Consider the following 22,915-nt stretch of genomic DNA (forward strand, 5'->3'; position numbering starts at 1 on the left):
TGTGATTTAGTTACCATTTTGGTATCAGCAAATGCATCAGGTAGCTGATTTGCTATATTTTGTAAATGCATGATACGTCGAACTTCTAGTTCTGACTGTTTCGTAGGAGGATCAAGGTGTAATAACGATGGTACACTCCATTTGATCTCTTTTCCTACTTGTTTATTGTCTCCCCCTAGAGTTGGGAATTCTTTCTCATTGAAATGACAATCGGCAAATCGTGCCGTAAACACATCACCAGTTTGTGGTTCTAGGTATCTTATTATTGATGGAGAATCATAGCCAATATATATTCCCAAACGTTGTGGTGGTGCTATTGGAATATAAACCGCACAACCAAAGATTTTTAGATGAGAGATATTTGGTTCTTTTCCAAATGCTAACTGTAATGGGGAATATCTATGGTATGCACTTGGTCTTATCCGAATTAGTGCTTCTGCATGCAAAATAGCATGTCCCCATACAGAGGTTGGGAGTTTTGATCTCATGATCAATGGCCTTGCAATTAGTTGCAGCCGTTTAATTAATGATTCTGCCAAACCATTTTGTGTATGAACATGAGCAACAGAATGCTCTACTTCAATCCCTGATACCATACAATAATCATTAAAAGCTTGGGATGTGAATTCACCAGCGTTATCTAATCTAACTCTTTTAATTGGATAATCTGAGAACTGTGCTCTTAATTTGATTATCTGAGTTAGAAATCTCGCAAATGCCATATTTCGAGATGATAACAAACAAACATGTGACCATCTACTCGATGCATCGATTAATACCATAAAGTAGTAGAATGGTCCACACGGTGGATGTATTGGTCCACAAATATCACCTTGGATTCTTTCCAAAAACTTTGGTGATTCTTTGTCAACTTTGGTTGGTGATGGTCTTATGATTAATTTCCCAAGAGCACACGCATCACATGTCATTTTATTACTTTGGTATATATCTTGGGTTTTTATTGAATGACCATGTGAGCTTTCAATGATTTTTCGCATCATTGTAGTGCCTGGATGACCAAGGCGATCATGCCATAATGTAACATCTTCTGGATTTCTTTTTATCACAAGATGTGATTCTATAGCATCAATATAAGTGTGATGCAATCCAGAAGGAAGTTCTGGAAATTTTTCCAGTACAAGGCCTTTGCCTGATTTTTCAGAAGTTATATACAAATACTTCTTTCCATTCTCAGTTGCAGACTGAGTGTTATACCCTTGACGGTATATATCTTTGAAACTCAACAAATTTCTCTTAGAATTTGGAGAATATAAGGCATTATCTATGGAAAACTTTGTTCCATTAGGCAACATAAAGTTCGCCTTGCCAATTCCTTCGATCAGGTCTGTAGGACCTGATATTGTGTTTATAGTCATTTTTACTGACTTTAAAGTAGAGAAATATCTCTTATCCTTCAGTATAGTGTGCGTTGTGCCACTATCTGGTATGCAAACTTCTCTACCAATTTGTTTAGTTGTTGTTCCATTTGCTTTCTTATCCATTTCTGTAACACACAGTTAATATCAATAAAGAAAATAAACTTTCATAAGTAAACATATTATGCATCAATAACAAGTACACAATAATTATACATTAGATATTTTGAAATACAACATTATTTTGAAAGTGAAATACATAATATTTTATGGCATCACTAGGCATTATTAAGCTTGATCAGTACAAGCACTTCAATTATTTTGATGAGTGGCCTCGTCGAAATCTCCCATAAAGTCAGAGGATTCGAGGTATGTCGATGTTGTACCCACAAGGTGTTCATTGAGATTTACTTCCTTTGCCTTGCCTTTAATAGATTCTTGGTACAATTGGCATAGATGCCGAGGAGTTCGACATACTTGAGACCAGTGTCCCTTCGATCCACATCTGTAACAGACGTTCTCATTTTTATGAGTAGGGTTTTTTGGGTTTCTTTTCCTTTTACCCGATCAGATCGATTCCATGTGTTGGATCCCCTTCCTCTTGGGTTGTTACTCCTTTCATGGTTGCGGTTAAATCGATAACCACGACCACGACCAAAACCACGATTGTGACCACGGCCACGACCACGCCCACGATAGGAATAATTTCCTTTTTCCGGATTTTTTATATCCGTTGCATTTACCTCAGGAAATGCTTTGGTTCCCGTGGGTCGGGCATTGTGGTTTTTAATGAGGAGTTCATTATTTCTCTCCGCTATTATAAGCGCCACAGCGAGTTCAGAGAACCTCGTATACCCACAATTTCTATATTGTTCTTGTAGAACATAATGATTTTTGTGGAACGTTTGGTAAGTTTTCTCGAGCATTTCTGCTTCCGAGACAGGCTTACCGCAATAATCTAATTGCGCCGCTATTCTCAATATAGCGGAATTGTACGTTTCCACTTTTTCAAAATCTTGAAATCGTAGATTTTTCCACTCATCGAGTGCATGGGGGAGAGTAATTTTCTTTTGGTTATCAAACCTCTCCTTCAGAGCTTTCCAAAGATCTAAGGGATCTTTGGTTCTCGCATAATCATGCGTAAGATTTTCATCTAGATGCCTTCTCAGAAATATCACGGCCTTAGCCTTTTCATGAGAGGTTGATATATTGCCGTCTTTTATTGTTCCGAGTATTTCCTCGGAATCTAGATGAAGCTCCATGTTTGTAACCCATGCCGTGTAGTTTGTCCCAGTTACTTCCAATGCCGGAAACTGAAGTTTCTCGATTTTTGCCATTTGTATTTCTAAAGCACATAAATAAAAATTATTAGAATATTATTAATATTAAAAGGAACCGTTTACATTAATCATGCAAGCAATTACAAGGAGAAGCGATGTAAAGAAAATTAAACCGATATTCATCTTAAATTCACTCGGAGTAAATTCTCCAACGAATAAACCATAAATAGAAACACAAATAAAAATGGCACATAAAAACAAAAGTGCGCGAATCATCTTTCTTGAAATGAAAAATCGGAGGAGAGCGATTTGAATATTTGAGAGAAGATGAAATGTTTTGGATGAGAAATGGAGTGAAAATGAGTTGTATTTATAGATGAAAATTACTGTTCATGACCGTTGGAGAAAGGGGAAATTTTGAAAAAATTTCTTTGTGACCGTTGGGGTTAAATCGAGTGCACTAAAAATCAGTCTGAAAATGTCGTATTAAACGGTCAATCAAATCTATAAAATTTCATAAAAGTAAAAATTATGGCAATGAAATATTTATGTTATGACAACAAATCATGCGACGGCTCAGCCGATCAATGCAGAGTAATAAATAAATTATACAGCGGCTCGGCCGACCAATTAATAATAAACAGAATATAAGGCGGCTCGGCCGACCAATAAATAATAAACAAAATATAAGGCGGCTCGGCCGACCAATAAATAATAAACAGAATATAAGGCGGCTCGGCCGACCAATAAATAAATTAAATTACTAGTAAATAATATAGGCGGTATTCCGGCCATTATAACATGATATAAATAATAGTAGAGGCGGTATACCGACCATTATAACAGGGTATAAATGATACAAATAAATTTTACCGAATCGCAGAGTGATCGTGCTGATAACGTGTTATAAAAGGAACTGAAATTTTATTGTATCGAATCGATCGTTTATATAGAAGTAGAATTTACTGTGCAAATAGTGCAGCGGGCCCCACATCTTTTTATATTTCAAACATTACGGCTCCTCCTCCTATTTTTGACTTTCGTAACAAAAACATAATTCACAATTTTTTTCATGCGTAATTTTTTAAGTTGGACCTTCTATTAGATAATTACTTTGATGAAATTTTCTATTTGCATAATAATATCATAACACTAATTGTGGTTGCATTTTAGTCTTTTATTTTCCTAAACAACTAAGTAAACGTATTATTAATGAGATTTTTTTCCTGATTTCCTTCCCAAAAATATGCTTCTTTTATTTTATTTTAACGTGTGAAATATTCTTTAAATTTAATTGTAGCTATTAATTAAAAAGGAACATTATAAACCATATTCTTTCACCTAGAGTTCAAGAGAACTATAATACACATTATTCATATAGCCATGATTTAATATCTTCATTCATGATTTAATATCTTCATCTTTTTATTTGAAATACAAATAAATATTTATAAGAACATTCTAACAAAATACTTTTAAAAAGAATTCAGAATCATTTTAAAATTTACTTACAACAAGTAATTAATTTAAATTTTAATTATAATAAACTATAACTAGAAATTAAAATTTATTTTAGTTTTTATTTATATATTTTTAAAAAATATATAAAAATATTATTATCTATATTTTAATGATATTTAAAAATTAAATGATTAATTTTCTAAAATACATTTTACAAAGATTTTAAAAAGATTTTGTTAGAAAGATCCATTTCTATTTCTAATTAAAAAATAAAACTATTTTACCCAAATTAGTGTATTTCAAGTAATTTCTCAAATAAGATCATTACTACAAAATTATTTTGAAGTACAATATATTATAGCTTATTTAAAAAAAAATTGTTGTTTTTAAAATTATTTCAAAAAACAATTGTTGAACTTAAATTAAATTGGATCTACATAAAAACATTTGTCATAGAAAAATATGATGTAAAATAGTATTATTACATAATAATGTTTTCAAAATAAATCTTGTTACATAAAAAAAATATAAAATTTATAATGATAACTAAAAGTCACATAAAAAGATATTATAGAAATATAATACTAAATTACATTAAATTATTGATAAATTTTGTTATATAAATTTAAAATATTTTAGCTTAGAAAGAAAAAAAACCCGCACATCGTCGAGATCTAGTTATTGTCAAGATTTAAGAGATACGAGTTATGGATACACAAAGAGAATCTCAATCCCAACGGTAAAAACCCACCAAAGGAAAAAGAGAAAAACAAATTCATATATGTATACATATCGTGTGTCTATATATATACACATCATAATTATATATTTTGGTAATTAAAAGAAATTTTTAAAAATTGGAAAGTCAAAGAATGAAATCATGGAGGGGCCAAAGATATGTCCTGAGTAAAACATATAGATGCCTATGATTGCCTCTTTGTCTGGCTATTATCACATCTTTTTCATAAATTTTTTTTAAAGTATTTTTATATAACTTTTTGAATTAAAAATATAAACTTAAAAATATCTGAGCTTCATATTATCCCATTTCTTATCATAAAGTTCTAATCATCTCAATTTTGGATGCTAAATGAAGATATCCCCTATATATTAAAAGAGAAGTCACTTTAGTGATTTATGGTGACGTGTCGTTCATAGGTGAAATTTCAAGAAAATTGTTATAATTTGATTGGTCGATGATTTTTAATTTTTATTTATTTAATTTTGATCTAAAATTTAAGGTAAATCTAAAATCATTTAACATCACTTGCCATATAATCTACAGAATAACAATTTATGGAAACTGATTCTCGAAATTATAGAAAGATTAATAATGTTTTATTTATTACTTTTAATATTTATAAACTATAAAATATAATGAACGAAATTTTATATAAGATAATTATAATTGTTTTATACTCTACTTGATGAATTGTATTCGAATATAATTATATAATAATTATTTTAAATATTAAAAAATTCAAACATGTTTATTAATACTATTTTTAAATTATTTATCGTTGTTTAAAGAATAAATTTATCATAATTTTAAAATAATTTACAGAATGTTATAAATTATTAATAAAATTAAATTTACTTTATATTGACTATTTGTTTATTGTTAAATATTTTTTTAGAATTTCTTTTTGATTTATTTTTTCCATCGACACTACTAAAAAGGAAAGCCCTCTAAATACTTACCTTATTTTGTAATTTCGATATATCATTTAATTCATCGATCCCACTATAATAGGAAAGTACCATTGAATACTAATTGCAAGGGAAAACATAATTTAATGACCAATTAACATCACTTTCCAAATGACTTACATAATGTTATTAATAACTATTTATGGTAACTAATTGTCGAAAGTATGGTATATAAATCCATTTTATTAATTCAAATAAATATTTTGGATTCCAAATGACTTACATAATATTATTAATAACTATTTATGGTAACTAATTGTCGAAAGTATGGTATATAAAGTCATTTTATCAATTCAAGTAAATATTTTGGTTTATTATTTTATGTAGTCTATAGATATATTAGAATATAAAGTCATTTTATCAAATCAAATAATTTATTTTAATTCATCGATCCCCTATAAAAGGAAAGTAACATTGAATATTGATTGAAAAGGAAAACATAATTTAATCCCTCTATTAACATTACTTGCGCAACAATATTAGTTAATACATGTAATAAGTAGTTTCCTTATTACAAATGGAAAGAATTCTCTTGATTTTGTTGATTGATTTTTTAGAATTTCTTTTTAATTCATTAAATACTCACTAAATATTTTAGATGAAATCACTTTAATACTTAACTTTTGTGTTTTCTCGATTCAAAGAACATCTTTTTGCGATCATTTCTCTGTTTAATTCATTAAATACTCACTAAATATTTTAGATGTTAGAGAAACGAAATTAATTGACAAGATATTTTCTCTCCTAAAATCATGCATTTAAAACTTAATATTTATGATGAGACTTGTCAACCAAAATGCTGGTGCAATCTATTCACGAGATGTTCTCCTTTAGCTTTATTAACAAGATATTCCAAAAATAATATTACCTTATAAATATAAGATTTAGTGAGAATTTATTAAAGAATATTCTACTTCTTAGCTTATCATGCAAGCTAAATCAATGAGAAACGTCTACCAATTTACTATAAATAAGACATTCACAGTAGAAGAAACGAAATAATTGAACTTTGTATTCTGAACTTTTAATGTTAATAATGTTCTGAACTTTTTTTTCTTCTTATTTTAGAACATTAAGCTTTTATATGTCATGAGAGCTGATTTTTCTTTTGGTTTATATGCAGATACCCTATTATGACGATTTCTCCACTGAAGCTATATATGATTTGATTGTACATCTCTTTGATATATCATTTCGATAACATCTTTGTTCCTCAATCTGGTAAAAAAATTTTACTCAATTTGATAACATCTCTCAGCTAAATCATTTCAATAGCATCTTTTTGTGCTGCGAATATTTTTCTTTTTTTTGATTTGTAGATTTATATTATTGTTTAGAATTATAAGCTTATATATACACATATTTGTTTTTTGGTTTGCTGATTGTGATTTTGTTTTATATTTTTTCAGAGATGATTTGAGAGAAGTGGTCATATTTCAGACCTCTAAGAGTTCACCATTCCGATCCTGCAAAAGATGTGCACTTAGAATGGTATTTTTTCTACTGTACATCAAAATTGGATAATCAATTATATTTTTTAAATATCTATAGTAGGATGGTATTTTCTCTACTGAAATAATATCTTATTTCCTAATCTCATGCTTTAATATTTAAACTTTAAGGACAAGATTTGTTAATTAAATCATTAGTGTAAACTACTCCCGAGATATTCTCTTTTTATATTTAAAATGTAATTTTAGTAACAATATATTCCATAAATAATCCTAACTTATAGGTAGATACATTTTTAAAATTAATTTGAGAACATTCTATTACATAGCTTATTGTGAAAGCTAAATATTTTAGTAAAGTCTAGCATTTTACTTATCTTTTGTGTTTTCTCGATTCAAATAACATCTTTTTGAGATCATTTCTCTGTTTAATTCATTAAATACTCACTAAATATTTTAGATGTCAGAGAAACGAAATTAATTGACAAGATATTTTCTCTCCTAAAATCATGCATTTAAAACTTAATATTTATGGTGAGACTTGTCAACCAAAATTCTGGTGCAATCTATTCACGAGATGTTCTCATTTAGCTTTATTAACAAGATATTCCAAAAATAATATTACCTTATAAGTATAAGATTTATTGAGAATTTATTAAAGAATATTCTACTTCTTAGCTTATCATGTTTTTATCAAAAGAAAACGTCAGTAGATCAAATTAATTTTTACATGTTCTTTCAGGCTTGAGTTTATCAGAAGATCAAATTAAGAGTTTATCTTTGGCGGAGATTGAATCAATCATGCGTTTGAACGGAAGCTCATTTACATTGTTTAAGTTTTGAAACGTGTTATCAATAGTATACTCTTCTATTGGTTAAGATGTGGCTTTTGTTAGATTTTCTATTAATTAATTTTTTTTGTTTTACTTTTGTGGAATTCGCGATATTGTAATGTTGTAAATCAATAATAAAGACATTTTTCTAACTATTAATAGGTGAGAGAGAGAGGGAGGGAGAGAGAGAGAGGGAGGAGAGGGAGGGAGGAGAGAGAGAGGGAGGGAGAGGGAGGGAGAGGGAGGGACGGAGAGAGAGAGGGAGGGAGAGGGAGGGAGGGAGGAGGTAGGAGGAGAGGGGAGAGAGAGTGGGAGAGAGGGGGAGAGAGGAGAGGGAGAGAGAGGGAGAGAGAGAGAGAGAGAGAGAGAGAGAGAGAGATTAGTGTTTACGGTATATCCAAAAGTTTTGAGTTTATTGTTTATGATTTATCCGGTAAAGCCAAAGGGTTAAAGTATACTCAAGGGTTTAAGGTTTACCAAGAGTTTAGAGTTTAAAAATTAATGAATGTAATTTGTATATTTTACAATAAAAAATAAAAACTAACAGCAAAGTAGATTGCATTATATCTTGAATTAAATAATGTTAAGAAGTTTTATAGTTTTCAACCACAAATAATGAATCATAACTTTGTGATTATTATACATATAATATATATTATGCATATACATGTCATTGTATGTAAAAATTAACTAACCATGTAAAATTAAACTAATCATAATATTAATATCCGCACATGCGATAAAATATCCGCATATGCGATACAATATCCGCAGTCACTCCATAGAGAGCTGGATATTTAATCGCCGAGTTAATAGTTTTGATAAGCTGACAGAGTCTGATTTGAAAATCACCAACTGCAATTCGTATCTTCTCTCTGCTCAACCCATTTCTAACATTATTTATTCCATATTTATTACATATTTTGAACTTTTTTTTTCATATTTTGAATTTTTTATGTCCTTAATTACATTCTAAAATGGCAAAAGAGGGTTTCAATGGGAATGTAGTGATAATATAAAATATGTTACCTCTGAAACTATACACTATTTATTCCAGATTTTGAAAATAAAATATCTTCTTAAACATACAAATTATTTTGGAACGTTGCAATTATACGTACACACAATAAATACCTCTTGATACTGAAGTTACTTTGTTCCATCTCTTCCATGTAAAATATTGAGTACCAACATTTTTTTGTACCTGATGCTTTCTCCCAAGGACGGTGGTATTATGATATAAAATTTGTTACTTATAAAACTATGTACTACTTAGTTAATAATTTGAATATGTTTATGTCCGCACAGGCACCGGCCACCTAGTAAAACGTAAACACAAATGATAATGTTTATTTGTAAAAGTTTAAGATATCTGGAAATGAACTCGAGTAGATCGGTATTCTAAATGTTAAGTCTCTTCCAAATGTGGTAAACACATTGGTGTGAAAGTGATGTTTATCGAAAAATATATTCAACATTCAAAATTAAAAAACGACGACATTACGGGTCAAAAATCAGAAAAGATGGGAAATAAGTAAACAATAATTAACGACGTAAACTCTTATTTTCCAAGTATGAATGATATTAAAACGTTGATATTGCTCAATTGAGTGAGATTTAATGTACCATGCAAGCGAGAGGATAGTTTTTCAGAAGATATTTGGCATGACTTAAAGTTTATATGGTAGTTGAGTTGAACTTTAAATTTGGAGGTACGTACGAAGTCGTGGTTGGTCCAATAACGTAGGCATAACGCCTCTAAGAAAACTGAAAGGTTGTGACCTTCCTGATTTGTATGCTGTTTGTGATGGGTGTTGAACTGTTTTCTCTGAATCAGAGAGATGTAGGGATTTTCAGGTTTGGAATTGGGTAAATACATATATATATATATATATAAGAAGGGTATAAGAGTTTGGACTTTGGAGAAATTAAGACTTGACAGAAAAAGCCTAAAATACAGTTTACAATTCTACAGGATAATTTACCATAAATCCAAATCAGACGTAACTTGCTATGAAAGTGCAGTGGTGAAAACTGAAAAGGATAAATCCATTAGTTCAAAAATCTATACTATTATTTATGAAGTGATTTGAATTATTTGTCATCTTCTCCTTAATTTTAGTCAATCTGTTTACTTGTCACATTTTCCATGATTTTATGATAAATCTATATCTATACTATTATTTATGAAGTGATTTGGCTTATTTGTCATCTTCTTCATGATTTTAGTTAATTTGCTTACTTATCATCATTTCCATGATTTTATGATAAATATTTAGTTTAATTAATATTATTATTAATTTTTATTTTATTTTGATATCTATATATTTATCATGATATTTAAAATCATGATAAACATGAACCTATTTTACCGATATATATACTAATATTTTTTAAAAATATATTTTAATATATAATAAACATGATAGTTAGGACACTTAATTAATAAATAAATATTAATAATATATACTGATAATATCATCATTACTTTTCTCTCATTTATAATTTTAATGACTAATATTATAGCTAATTTCTCTCATTTTTAATATTGATCAAATACTGATTATTATAAAATTTATATATAAGTATACTAATATATCTGAATTAATCAATTTTTTTAATTAATTTGCTTATTTTCATCTTTTCCATAGTTATAAGATAAATCATTAGTTTAATTAATATTATTATTTAATTTATTTATTTTGATATCTATATATTTATCATGATATTTAAAATAATTAATAAACATTAACATATTTTACCAATATATATATATACTAATATTTTTTAAAAATATATTTTAATATATAATTATGATTTGGATTATTAGTCATCTTCTCCATGATTTTAGTTAATTTGCTTACTTGTCATTTTTTCCATGATTTTAGAATAAATCATTAGTTTAATTAATATTATTACTAATTTTTATTTATTTTGATATCTATATAATATCATGATATTTAAAATCATGATAAACATGAACCTATTTTACCGAAATATATACTAATATTTTTTAAAAATATATTTTAATATATAATAAACATTACATTTAGGAAATTTAATTAATAAATAGATATTAATAATATATACCGATAATATCATCATTACTTTTCTCTCATTTATAATTTTAATGACTAATATTATAGCTAATTTCTCTGATTTTTACTGAAAATATTGATAAAATACAGATTATTATAAAATTTATATATAAGTATATTAATATATCTGAATTAATCCGTTTCTTTAGTTAATTTGCTTATTTTTTATATTTTCCATAGTTATAGGATAAATCATTATTTTAATTAATATTATTATTTAATTTATTTATTTTGATATCTTTTACCAATATTTATACTAATTTTTTTTAAATATATATTTTAATATATAATTATCATGATATTTAGGAATTAATAAATAGATATTAACAATATCTACTACCTCTCATTTATTTTAATCAACTATTTTATTTATAATTTTAATGACTAATATTTTAATGCCAATATTATAGATTTTTACTGATTTTTACAAATACAGATTATTATTAATAATTATATATATTTAGTATACTATATAATATTCGATTATTGGTTTCTAATATTGTTCATCTCATTTATTTGATCCCTTTATATTGAACCATTAATATATTGATGTACTTCGAATATAACATGTTCCCTTATATTGAACATATTCTCGGGTACTTCCAAGTCCGGACTATTTTCTCTATTTCAGTTTGGTTCGGTTTTGAATTGTCTGGTTTTACCAGATTGAACACTCCTAAACTATTGTTATTTGTTAATGTTTTATATTTGTGATTTTTTTATAATCCTTTTAGTACCACATGATTTCTTGTCAGTTCAAATACAATATGTGTTAATTTCACATACAAAATTTCCTAATTTAGTTATTACTATAAAAAAGATTTTGATCCAAAATCTACATCACGTAAATAAAAATATGAAACAATATAACAAGGTGGAGGCGTGAAGATCTCCAGATGAAGGTCCTTTTGCACCTTGAATAAGTGTTCTTCTTGGGTGCTTCTAATCTCTGTGTTTCCTCTGTGGCTTCGTATGGTGAAGCAATATAACAAGGTGGAGGCGTGAAGATCTCCAGATGAAGGTGCGGTTGAGGTGGATCTTATCTCGAGTGTTGTTTCTTCACGGTTTTGTGCCTTAGTATAAGCGTTGTGGTTTGGTAGTCGTCATCGTGAACATGTGGTTCAGATGAGGTCTTGATGGTTCAGGCATTGTCATTGTGAACTTGAGGTTCAAATGAAGTCTCTGCTCTTTCGGTTGCGTGCTATCTTGCTTAGTTCATGGTAAGAAATCCGGCTAGTTATTGATTGTTAAGACTTTGTTTTTTCTATCTAGTTTTGATTTGATCTGGGTTTGTTGAAGGAGTTTAGGAGTTGATTTATATTTCAGTTGTTCATGTGTCACTCGTGTGTATTTTTGGGTTTTCGATCCTTTCTTTTGGATTTAGCTTCCGGGAAGGTCTATGTGTTCCGCCGGCTTCAATGTTACAACTTGTATGTTTCTAATGTTATCAATGAAATTCAGAGGGAAAAAAAAAATCTTTCCAACAGTTATTAATAAAACCCTTCAATTATTGAAAGAGTTATTTTATATTCATTGTCCTAAATCTCTTCTTCGTAAAAACCAGAACACCACAAACACATCGCCACTTGTTCACTATATCCTCTTCATCCAAAGAAAAACACATTCACCACAACCCCGTGATGACCTGATCCGTTTCTCCACAGTTCTTGTGTCATCTCCATCCCTCACTATCTTCAAAGGTGAAACCTTTTTTGTTTCTCTATTGGTGTGAAGAAAATAACTGAAGTCAACAAAGACTATAAACCATTTTTGGGTTTCCTATATATAGAAAAATGCGCAATAATAACAATTTCTCTGATTTTTCAATGTATGGATTCGTATAGATTCAAGTCATCCTCAAAACAGAGCACGTCTTCCGAAACCGATCATCATCATTTTCAATTCGGGTCTTTGATCCCTAGACTCGGTAGGAAGTATCGATCGTTGAGCTTTGATTCGGGTCTCCTCTTGATCGTTAATCAGAGATTCGAGTCTCCGACGAGGTTGGTTATGGCAACCTCTGCCTTAAACTCCGACAAAAAGATCGTCACCGGTCCAGCCGGTTACGTTCTCGAAGACGTTCCTCATTTCTCCGATTACATCCCAAACCCTCCTGTACGTCAAACTCTCTTAATCCAAAATGTTGGATTCTGATAATGCGAGCAGGAAAATAAATAAAGTCTGAAACTTTTTATGTCTTGTTGTGCTTGCTTTCAGACATATCCAAATCCATTACAGGACAACGCTGCTTACTCTGTTGTTAAGTAAGTGACCGTTTGGTTTTTCACAAAGTTCGTTACTTTTTTCCCTCGTAATTGGATCAAATAGCTTATCCGGTTTAGAAATGTGTAATCTTTATAAAATGTGTGTGTTTTCAGGCAGTACTTCGTTGATGAGGATGACACAGTTCCTCAAAAGGTAAGTAAAAGCTTTCTCCTTTTATTTGTCTTTCGTTAATGAAGATTCGGCTCTATGCAGATAGTTGTTCATCCTGATAGTCCAAGAGGAACACATTTCCGCAGAGCAGGACCACGTCAAAGGGTTTACTTTGATTCGGATGATGTTGTTGCTTGCATTGTCACATGCGGTGGCTTGTGTCCAGGGCTTAATACTGTGATCAGAGAGATTGTTTGTGGATTGTCTTACATGTATGGTGTCAAGAAAATCCTCGGAATCGAGGTAAGTCCCCTCGCTTTACTCATTCTTTCACCATTACTCTCAATTTTTTTAAACTCTGAGAACAATTGTGGTTTCCAGGGAGGTTACAGAGGATTTTATGCAAGAAACACGATCGATTTGGACTTAAAAACAGTGAATGATATTCATAAACGTGGAGGAACCATCCTCGGGACTTCAAGAGGTGGTCATGACACTACAAAGATAGTTGATAGTATTCAAGATCGTGGGATTAACCAGGTTTATATAATTGGTGGAGATGGATCACAGAAAGGAGCAGCTGCTATATTCGAGGCAAGGGCACAAAACTTTGTTTCTGATGATGCAATACATTGGTTAAATGAACTATCTTGTGTCTGCAGGAGATTAGAAGACGTGGACTCAAAGTTGCTGTTGCTGGTATCCCCAAAACCATCGACAATGACATTCCTGTAAATCTCTATAAGTTTTGATTATTGTATCTTATGGTTTTTCAATATAATGACTGTTGATTCGTTGTTGAATGCAGATTATAGATAGATCGTTCGGGTTTGACACAGCTGTAGAAGAGGCTCAACGTGCTATTAACGCAGCTCATGTGGAAGCTACAAGCTTTGAGAATGGTATTGGTCTTGTCAAGTTAATGGGACGTTATAGTGGTAAGCAGAGGTGGTTTTACTGAATTTTTAGTTGAGTTGAAGAGATGTTTATAGGTTTTCGTTGTTTTTTCTTTTTTGTGTGCAGGATTCATTGCGATGTATGCAACACTAGCGAGCAGAGATGTGGACTGTTGCTTGATACCGGAGTCTCCATTTTTTCTTGAAGGCAAAGGCGGTCTTTTCGAGTTTATCGGTAAACGGCTAAAGGAGAATGGTCACATGGTGATTGTGATCGCAGAAGGCGCTGGACAAGATCTGTTGGCTGAAAGCAATGAACAGTCCACAACTCTCAAAGATGCCTCTGGAAACAAACTCTTACAGGACGTGGGCCTATGGATCTCCCAACGGATCAAGGTGAACTTTATTGAATTTCTAACTGAGGAAAAGACCAAGAAACTGATATGCTTTGCTTCTTCTTCTGCAGGATCATTTTGCCAAGAAGATGACCCTAAACCTCAAATACATAGGTATATATAAATATCTTATGATTTTGTGTGTGTCTGTGTGAAAAGTGATATATTAAGATTTGGTTTCTTGCAGATCCAACCTACATGATAAGGGCTGTTCCGAGCAATGCATCAGACAATGTATGCTGCACGCTATTAGCTCAAAGCGCGGTTCATGGAGTGATGGCTGGTTACAATGGCTTCACCGTTGGCCTTGTCAATGGCAGACATACTTACATTCCCTTCTACGTGAGTCTCAGAGCACCTAAATCTATTGAATCAGCCTGAGAGCATCTCTCTTACATTTCTAACAATAATGGTTTGAATATTGTGTAGAGGATAACGGAGAAACAGAACAAGGTGGTGATCACTGACAGAATGTGGGCGAGGCTTTTGTCTTCCACAAACCAGCCGAGTTTCATGAAGCACGATGATAATCACGAACCAAACCATTCCGGTGGTGAAGCAGGGGCTATGAATTGGTGAAACAACTCTTGTCTGAAAACATTTGGTTGAAAAGAAATTAAGATTTCTTTATTTTGATAGAGGCTTCTCAAAATGTTTTATAATCTTTCTTCAAGCAAAAGAGAAGAGATACATTTCCTCTCCTTGGAAAGAGAGTTCATACGGTCATATAATTGTGATAAATAATGTACTAAACTTATGGTTTGATCTTTGCCCTTACCAAACTGTAATTTACACTTATAAGCACAAATCTATAAGGAAATGTTTTGGTTCAATTTCTTATTAGACTTTACATCATGATAGGAGAATGGGGCTTGAATAAGAATATTAATATAGATCAAACTGCAGCTGGCTTCCCATCTTTACGAGGATCACTAACTGCAGTGAGTAATCCTTTGAATGGTTTTGGTTTCTTAATAAAATCTTTACCAAGTTTCCTTCCAAAGTCAGTGACCATCTCTTTATCTTCTTCTTCTTCCTTGAAACTCTGAACAATAAGTTGAACAATAGCTCCTCCACTTGACATCTCCTCGAGTTCATGTCCCTTCTCTTCCAGAAACATCTTGCTATCTTTACTAACTCCTATGTGATCCCCGTTGATAGCAGTGAAGTTCTCGTATCGAACTACATTCGGTATTAACTGCAACCGACAACATTCCCTTATTTCATTTGTATATTAGTAAACATTAGGATTGGGATTTTGAACCGAACTGAACCCGCCGAACCGAACCAAAATTTTGGTTAGTTCGGTGAAAAGTTTGGTTTGATTTGGTAATCTGTTACTTCAGTTTTCTAAGAAAAAAAAAAGAAAATTTTTTTACCCAACCTATTCCAAAAAACCGAACCGAACTAGCCAAATTTTAAACCCATATAACCGGAATAACCGAACTAACTGAACTTAACCAAAATAATCAAATCAAAAACTTCAGTAGGATTTTTAATAACCGAATACCTAACTGAACTTTATTTCGGGTTAACTCGGTAAGATTTATGTTGAACTGAGCTACCGAACCAAATAACCCGAACTGACTGAACCTGCAGGCCTAGCAAACATCATCATAATAAGCAATTTTGTTACCTTATGGTAGACTCTTGCACTCGCTACAGCTTCTAAAGGTTTCATCTTCAACACAAAGCAGTTAAGGAAAACTTGGATCACCGCCGCAATTATATTCGTTCCTCCACTTCCTCCAACCACCGCCACCAACTCACCCTCCTGCATTAGGTTCACGTGAGTTTACAGATGACAAAACACACAAAAAGAACGTTGATGCTAAACCTTGGTTATAACAAGAGGTGTCATGGAAGACAACGGTCTTTTGTTTGGCTCAATGAAGTTAGTAGGTGCAGGAGGGAGATGATCAGGAGTGATCTCCGGTACAGAGAAATCATCCATCTCGTTGTTCAGCAAAATCCCAGTGGAAGGAGACAAGACTCCACCACCAAAAGGGTAGTTCACGGTCGATGTCAGAGACACACTGTTTCTATCCCCATCCACAATGCAGAAATGACTCGTCCCTTGGTCTCTTAGCTGGCTCCAACGGCTCAAATAATACTCAGGAGGGAACGTAGTGTTGTCCAAGATCCTCTTCCTGATCTCCTCAGCGCGTGGCTTAGAGAGCATTTGGTTCATAGCTTCCGTTACGTTAACAAACTCAGGGTCTCCAAGATCCATACGAGCAGCTAACATATGTTTCATCGCTTCTATCAAACGGTGCAGACCAAGATCACTTCCCGAATCTGTATAAAGTTCCGAGTAGCTGTCTAAAATGTTGATAACCATCGGGAAACCAACAGTTCCGCTCGAAGGAGGTGGCATCCCATGAATAGTGTAACCCATAACGTCCACGGCCATTGCATCCGTTACTCGAACTTTATAGCTTCTTAGATCATCCATCGTTACGATCCCTCCCGCCATTTTCACGTCGTTGACAAGCTTCTCCCCTACTGTCCCGTTGTAGAACGCCTCCGGTCCTAGCTCGGAGATCGTCTCTAGGCTACAAGCTAGCTCCCGGTTGTAGCAAGTGTCTCCTGGTTTCAAAACTTGTCCGTTTCTTGAGAAGATGTTTCGTAAGCCTTTGTCTTTGAGTATCTTTGAAGAGTGGGTTGATACGGCACGTCCGAGATACGGAGCTACGATGAAACCTTCTCGTGCTAGCTTGATTGCTGGCTTGAATAGTGGTTTCCATGGAAGACGGCCGTAACGTTTCCAAGCCTCGTGAAGTCCTGCTAACTCTCCGGGAACTCCCATTGACAATGCTCCGGTGGATTTTGCATTCGCATCGTTCTTGTACATATCCTGCATCATTAGTTCACGAGTTAACAAACACACATTACGTCAAGAAACCATTTTTTAGTATTCATTTTATAAAGCTTGTCTGACATTTTTTCTTGTCATTTAATTTATATTTCTAATACAATTTATATATATTTTAGCTTCAATATAAATTGTAAAATGTTTCTATTTTATAAATAGTTTTATTTATCTCAAATACTATCGGTTAAAGAAAAGTAATTATTAAAATAATAAATAAATTTTAATTATTTTCGTGGGAATAATGACACTTTATTAAACAAAGAAAAGATAAAAGATAAAGCTTTTGACCTTAAAAGCAGCTAATGGAGCCGTTTCTCTCATGTCAAAAGCCTCAGCTTTGGAATCTTCCGACGAGCTAACAATCAAGAACGATCCACCACCGATGCCACTAGCCATCGGATTGACAACACCGACGCATAATGTAGTAGCCACGGCGGCGTCCACCGCGTGACCGCCTTTTCTGAGGAAAGAAGCGCCAATCTCCGAGCACCGACCGTCGTCAGCGGCGACAACACCCTTCTCTGACTCGATTGCGTCACCAAGGGTCCTATGGCTAAGACTGTGATCATTGGTTGCATGACTTGACAACCAGACTGTTATGCTGTCAGTAAAGCAGTAAAAACCTATACAAGATCAAAACAGTTCACCTTTTGTTACAGTTGCAAATAGTCAACGGCTTAGTATGCTTGTTGTGTCAGATCATGTAAGGAAAGTACAGAAACATACCTGAAGTTCCCAGACAAAGAAACAAAACCAGAGAAAGAGTAACGGTCAGGTTACTTCTCTGTTTCTTGGTTTCTCCGACAGTTACTTGGATGGTCTCTAGAAGAGGATCGGCGAGGATCTTGTGACCCATCTTTGATCTCTGTCTCTTTCCCCTTTCGATCTTTAGCACCGAGAGAGAGAATCCACCTTGAGAGTGAACAGCCTGTTTGGATTCCAGTTTGATCTTTTATTTATTTAGAGTTATATTTTTAAGTTGATAGTGATTGGGTGTCTAATGACGTAACGAATAAGAGCATGTTTATCGGGGGAACCCATTTAGGGGTTCTTAGTAATTTTTAAAGTATTAAAGTGAAGTTAAATTTTTTGGTTAAGAGACCTTTAATTTTAGTGCTTTATTGGTAGGTTCTTAATTAGAAGTTTTTAAAAAAAAATTATTACAAGTTATAAATTGAACCTCACCAGCAACAACAGAGATCAAAAGATACTCACAGCTCAAATCCCAACAGAGATCAGATCATTACAAGTTAACAACTTCAGACCAAAACAAGAAAGAAAAGCTTGCATTTCAGATTATATTACAATCTCAGACCAAAAGAGAAGCAAAAAGCTAGCAACTCAGATCATTACAACAAGGAAAGCTATCTTAACACTCGGACACGACCCTAAAAAAGCTTGCAACTGAGACCAAAAGAAGAGAACAGAAGGGCTACAGAGGAAACAGATTATAATGTTTGTATTCATCAGTTCGTACCATATTACACACACAACAAGTAACTGGTTCCACATTATAATGTGTGATGATATCACTATGTGAAGCTATCAGGTTTCTAACATGGTTTTACAGATACACTGCATCTATTTTTATGAAATGTACATACCTGCAAACAGCAAGTCCACCGAGGAGCTTGTAACGGAGAGACTCAGCCTGAGCAATGGCACAGAGACCTCTGTTGGCATTCTCAACGTAAAGCTCAACACTGTCTTGAGGAAACCTGAATCTCTTCTCCACGAGAGATGTCAACTCCCTGATTCTCCTTCACTTCTCACCTACAACATCCAATGAAACAAATTTAACAAAAAGCCCCAAGCTTTTTATTCTAAAGGAAGTTTAGATTTTATAGAGAATTGTTGCTCAGTGGAGACATGGCCAGACCAATCTGGCCCATACCGTGGCTTCAAACAGAGGATCACAATCTGGTCCAAACCGTGGTTAAAAACCAATCAGATCATTTTTCTTCTACAAATTAACTGAACCAAAAAGATCACATGCCTACGGTTTTAGGACCACATCCTTTGGAGATAAGCTTTAACCTTTCAGCTTCTGTCACGGATGGTCGACTCACATCCAGCAATAATCATAAAAGAAAAATTTTGAAATCATCATCTCTCATAGTTTATAAGAATCTCAGTGAAAGATTCAAACACATAATCAAAGGATTCAAACACAAAAACAAAACAATAAAGATTTACCTTTCGATTCAGCATGCGATTTTCTTCGTCCGGGAGCACCAGCGAGAGGGAGACAGATAAACCAAAGGGTCTCGACTTTTCTTTCTGCGTAGGGAACGTTTTTTGTTTCCTTCTCAAAATCTCTGGCCAATACAATTAGAACAGGTGTTTCTAAGACACGGTTGTTCTCGCCCTTATTTAAGCAACGTCCCTTCTCTTAATTACTATTTTTCTTTTTCTTTTTAAATCCTAATTTTACTAAGACACCCACCTAAGAGCTCCCTATAAACATGCTCTAAGTTTGGTAGTGATTTTTATATTTGTTAGAGCATGTTTTTCGATAAATATTATTTTGTTAACTTTTAATATCATTATATCCACTACGGCCCAACACGGTATACTCTAAGAACTTTTCGTAATGGACCAACATGGTATATTTACAGCCCATAGATTTTTGATTTATTTTGTTGTGTCCGCTATAGCCCATCTCTTCTTACATATTGTTTTACCCTAAGTATTTGGGGGTCTAAAATCTGGGACCGACTCTAGCTTGAATTAATTGTATATAGTAATCACGATTCCAAACCTCTCATCATGTTTTTACTCTTTAGGTTACTGTTTTCTTTGCTCACTTCCTGTCAATTCATTACGTTTTCCTGGTCAAAATCTTTGAGTTTTATTATTACTCTATTTGATAATACATTATGTTCTGGTTCTTTTCCATGATGGTGCAAAACTACTATTTTCACTTGAGACGGATCAGTTTTTAACGAAGAAAACGTTTTGAGGAGCCACCGTCCAACCTATAATGGAAAATTACAAACTTGGTATATCACTTGAAGTGAATGAAAGAGACATGATCTGGCTCCATTTAATCGAGTGCTTTATTCTTTTTAGAGGTTATCACGATAAGTTACATAATTTGTGAGAAAAAGGAGGGTGTTTGCGGTTTCTTGGGTGTGAGTCGTGTGACAAACATATTAACTTTTAATATCTTATCGAATTTTTAATCAATTTCAGAAAATTTAATATTGGCTTAAATCTGCATTAACATTAACAAAACTAATACCTAGAAATTTTTTTAGACCATTGCCAATTCATTTCTATATTTTCTCTAAAAAAGAAAAAGTATAAAATGAGTTTTGTTACAATACAATATAGTTTTTTATTTTTAAATGACATTTCTATATTTTTCTTAAAATAGACAAATTTTACTATAAAGGCATATATTAGATAAAACCATCTCTATAATATTTCTTTTATATTTTAAAAGAAAATATAGAAATTGTTTAAGATGTTCTTAAAGAATTATGGTATCTATTGAGTTTGATAAATTGTATTGAAGCGACTATGGAGTATATTTCTAACGCATTTTAAAACATACTGAAGCGAAAAAAATCAGTTACTTTTTGTTCAGTCAACCGGTCAATAACAAGTTTGAGTAATCCGGTTCACACGGCTCCAACAGTAAATACTCATAAGATGTTGGAGTCACGTCGATGTTCACACGTGGCAATATCTTAGCCAAAATTTCAGATTCTCCATATGTTGCGTCACTGTTAAAGGACACGGTACTGGTCAAAGGCCAAAAATGATCCAGCCACGTATATTTCTCCGTACAAATTTATCAACAAAAATCTTGTAAATTTATCCTGACGGGACGTGGAGAGTGAACAGTGCCTTATGATTAAAGGACTCTAAAGAAGGACACGTGCCATGAGATTAAGACACGTGGTCCGCATTATGATCGGTGTCACGTGACTTTGTGGCAGATCATGTGATCCTTTATGTTGAGATTTCATCCCTATTAGGTATTAGACTATATACAATAATAGATTCAACCCACGGCAACCTCCACATCATTTTCTCTTTCTCCCACATCAGTTTTTCTCTCTTCCACTTGATAATTCAACACCCACTCATTTTCTATACTCTACAATAGTTTGTTTAATAAAATTCAACATCATACTATACCATTTTTATTTTTCATATTTTTGTTTTGTTTTACATCTTTTATTTTGTAGTTACATATTAATAATAATTAGTTTAAATTAAATTACAATATTTAAAAGCTATATAAATGATTAATTAATTTATTTTTAATTTTATAATTTCAATAAAAATATCAATTATTAAATATAAAAAATATAAAGACGTATTAATATAAAATAAAATTACAAAAACTTAAAATTCAATACAATACATTAATAAGCATACAACACAAATAATAAAACACACATAGCATAATTAGTACAATAAACTTAACTCACAAACTTAGAAATATTTCTAACCACAGAGCATTCTGAATTTTTCCATATGTGTTTGACTAGATCTGCTTGCAATTCGTGATGCACGTTTGAATCACGGAACTCATAACTAGCACGAACGTGATTTGCAAATGCAGGTAACACATCGGTCGAGAATGGTTGTGGTGCATTAGATACACTTGCCTCCTCAGATTGATCATAATCAGTCCAGTGTTGAGCATATGTATCTCGTTCATCCTCAACAATCATATTATGCAATATGATACTCGACCTTATTATGATAGCCAAATCAGAAATTTTCCACAAGCGAGCTGGTTCGCGAATGATTTTAAATCGAGCCTGCAGCACTCCGAATGCACGTTCAATGTCCTTATGGCATCCCTCCTGAACTTGTGCAAATAACTTGTCCAGTTCACTTTGAGGAAGCCTAATCGATTTGACGAAAGTAGGATAAGAAGGATAAATACGGTCAGCTAGATAGTACGCCATATTGTAAGGTCGTTGGTTCACGAAGAAGTTAACTCTTGGAGTATTTCCTTGTTCAACAGCATTGAACACTGGTGAACGATCTTGAATGTTTATATCGTTCAATGTGCCTGGACATCCAAAAAAGCATGTCAGATCCATAGATCATTGGTTGCAACCACTTCAAGAATAACAGTGGTAATTCCCTTAACTCCCCGAGTATATTGTCCTTCCCACGCTTTAGGAAAATTTTTTCA

At 32.5% G+C, this 22,915-nt stretch overlaps 2 protein-coding genes, 1 long non-coding RNA gene and 1 pseudogene across 7 annotated transcripts; 2 read left to right on the forward strand and 2 right to left on the reverse strand.

The window, feature by feature from the left end:
* Positions 1-5,725: 5,725 nt before the first annotated feature.
* Positions 5,726-8,261, forward strand: LOC125580623. Its single transcript, XR_007318359.1, has 2 exons — positions 5,726-7,318; positions 8,021-8,261. It is a non-coding gene; the product is annotated as an uncharacterized LOC125580623 (long non-coding RNA).
* A 4,466-nt stretch (positions 8,262-12,727) lies between these two features.
* LOC106381271 (ATP-dependent 6-phosphofructokinase 1) lies at positions 12,728-15,709 on the forward strand. 2 transcript variants are annotated; one of them, XM_013821161.3, is made up of 12 exons: positions 12,728-12,909; positions 13,054-13,324; positions 13,427-13,473; positions 13,588-13,627; positions 13,688-13,888; positions 13,967-14,179; positions 14,248-14,316; positions 14,394-14,523; positions 14,609-14,877; positions 14,948-14,990; positions 15,064-15,218; positions 15,306-15,709. In XM_013821161.3, the coding sequence occupies exons 2-12, from the start codon at positions 13,220-13,222 to the stop codon at positions 15,453-15,455; spliced, it is 1,422 nt and encodes a 473-aa protein (XP_013676615.1). In that variant the 5' UTR covers positions 12,728-12,909; positions 13,054-13,219; the 3' UTR covers positions 15,456-15,709. The 2 variants fall into 2 exon arrangements, with proteins under 2 accessions (XP_013676615.1, XP_022551874.1); XM_022696153.2 differs by having other exon boundaries at positions 13,688-14,179.
* LOC106381269 (glutathione hydrolase 3-like) lies at positions 15,605-20,267 on the reverse strand. 4 transcript variants are annotated; one of them, XM_048745396.1, is made up of 7 exons: positions 19,748-20,267; positions 19,356-19,524; positions 18,478-18,679; positions 18,040-18,374; positions 16,714-17,733; positions 16,513-16,650; positions 15,605-16,074 (listed from the first exon to the last, which is right to left on the reverse strand). In XM_048745396.1, the coding sequence occupies exons 3-7, from the start codon at positions 18,605-18,607 to the stop codon at positions 15,772-15,774; spliced, it is 1,926 nt and encodes a 641-aa protein (XP_048601353.1). In that variant the 5' UTR covers positions 18,608-18,679; positions 19,356-19,524; positions 19,748-20,267; the 3' UTR covers positions 15,605-15,771. The 4 variants fall into 4 exon arrangements, with proteins under 4 accessions (XP_048601353.1, XP_048601354.1, XP_048601355.1 ...); XM_048745397.1 differs by having other exon boundaries at positions 19,948-20,185; XM_048745398.1 differs by having other exon boundaries at positions 15,605-16,093; positions 19,748-20,092.
* A 1,787-nt stretch (positions 20,268-22,054) lies between these two features.
* Positions 22,055-22,820, reverse strand: LOC125575267 (annotated as a pseudogene).
* Positions 22,821-22,915: the final 95 nt, after the last annotated feature.

Source organism: Brassica napus, chromosome C1 (genome assembly GCF_020379485.1).
Source record: "Brassica napus cultivar Da-Ae chromosome C1, Da-Ae, whole genome shotgun sequence".
Classification (NCBI taxonomy): domain Eukaryota; kingdom Viridiplantae; phylum Streptophyta; class Magnoliopsida; order Brassicales; family Brassicaceae; genus Brassica; species Brassica napus.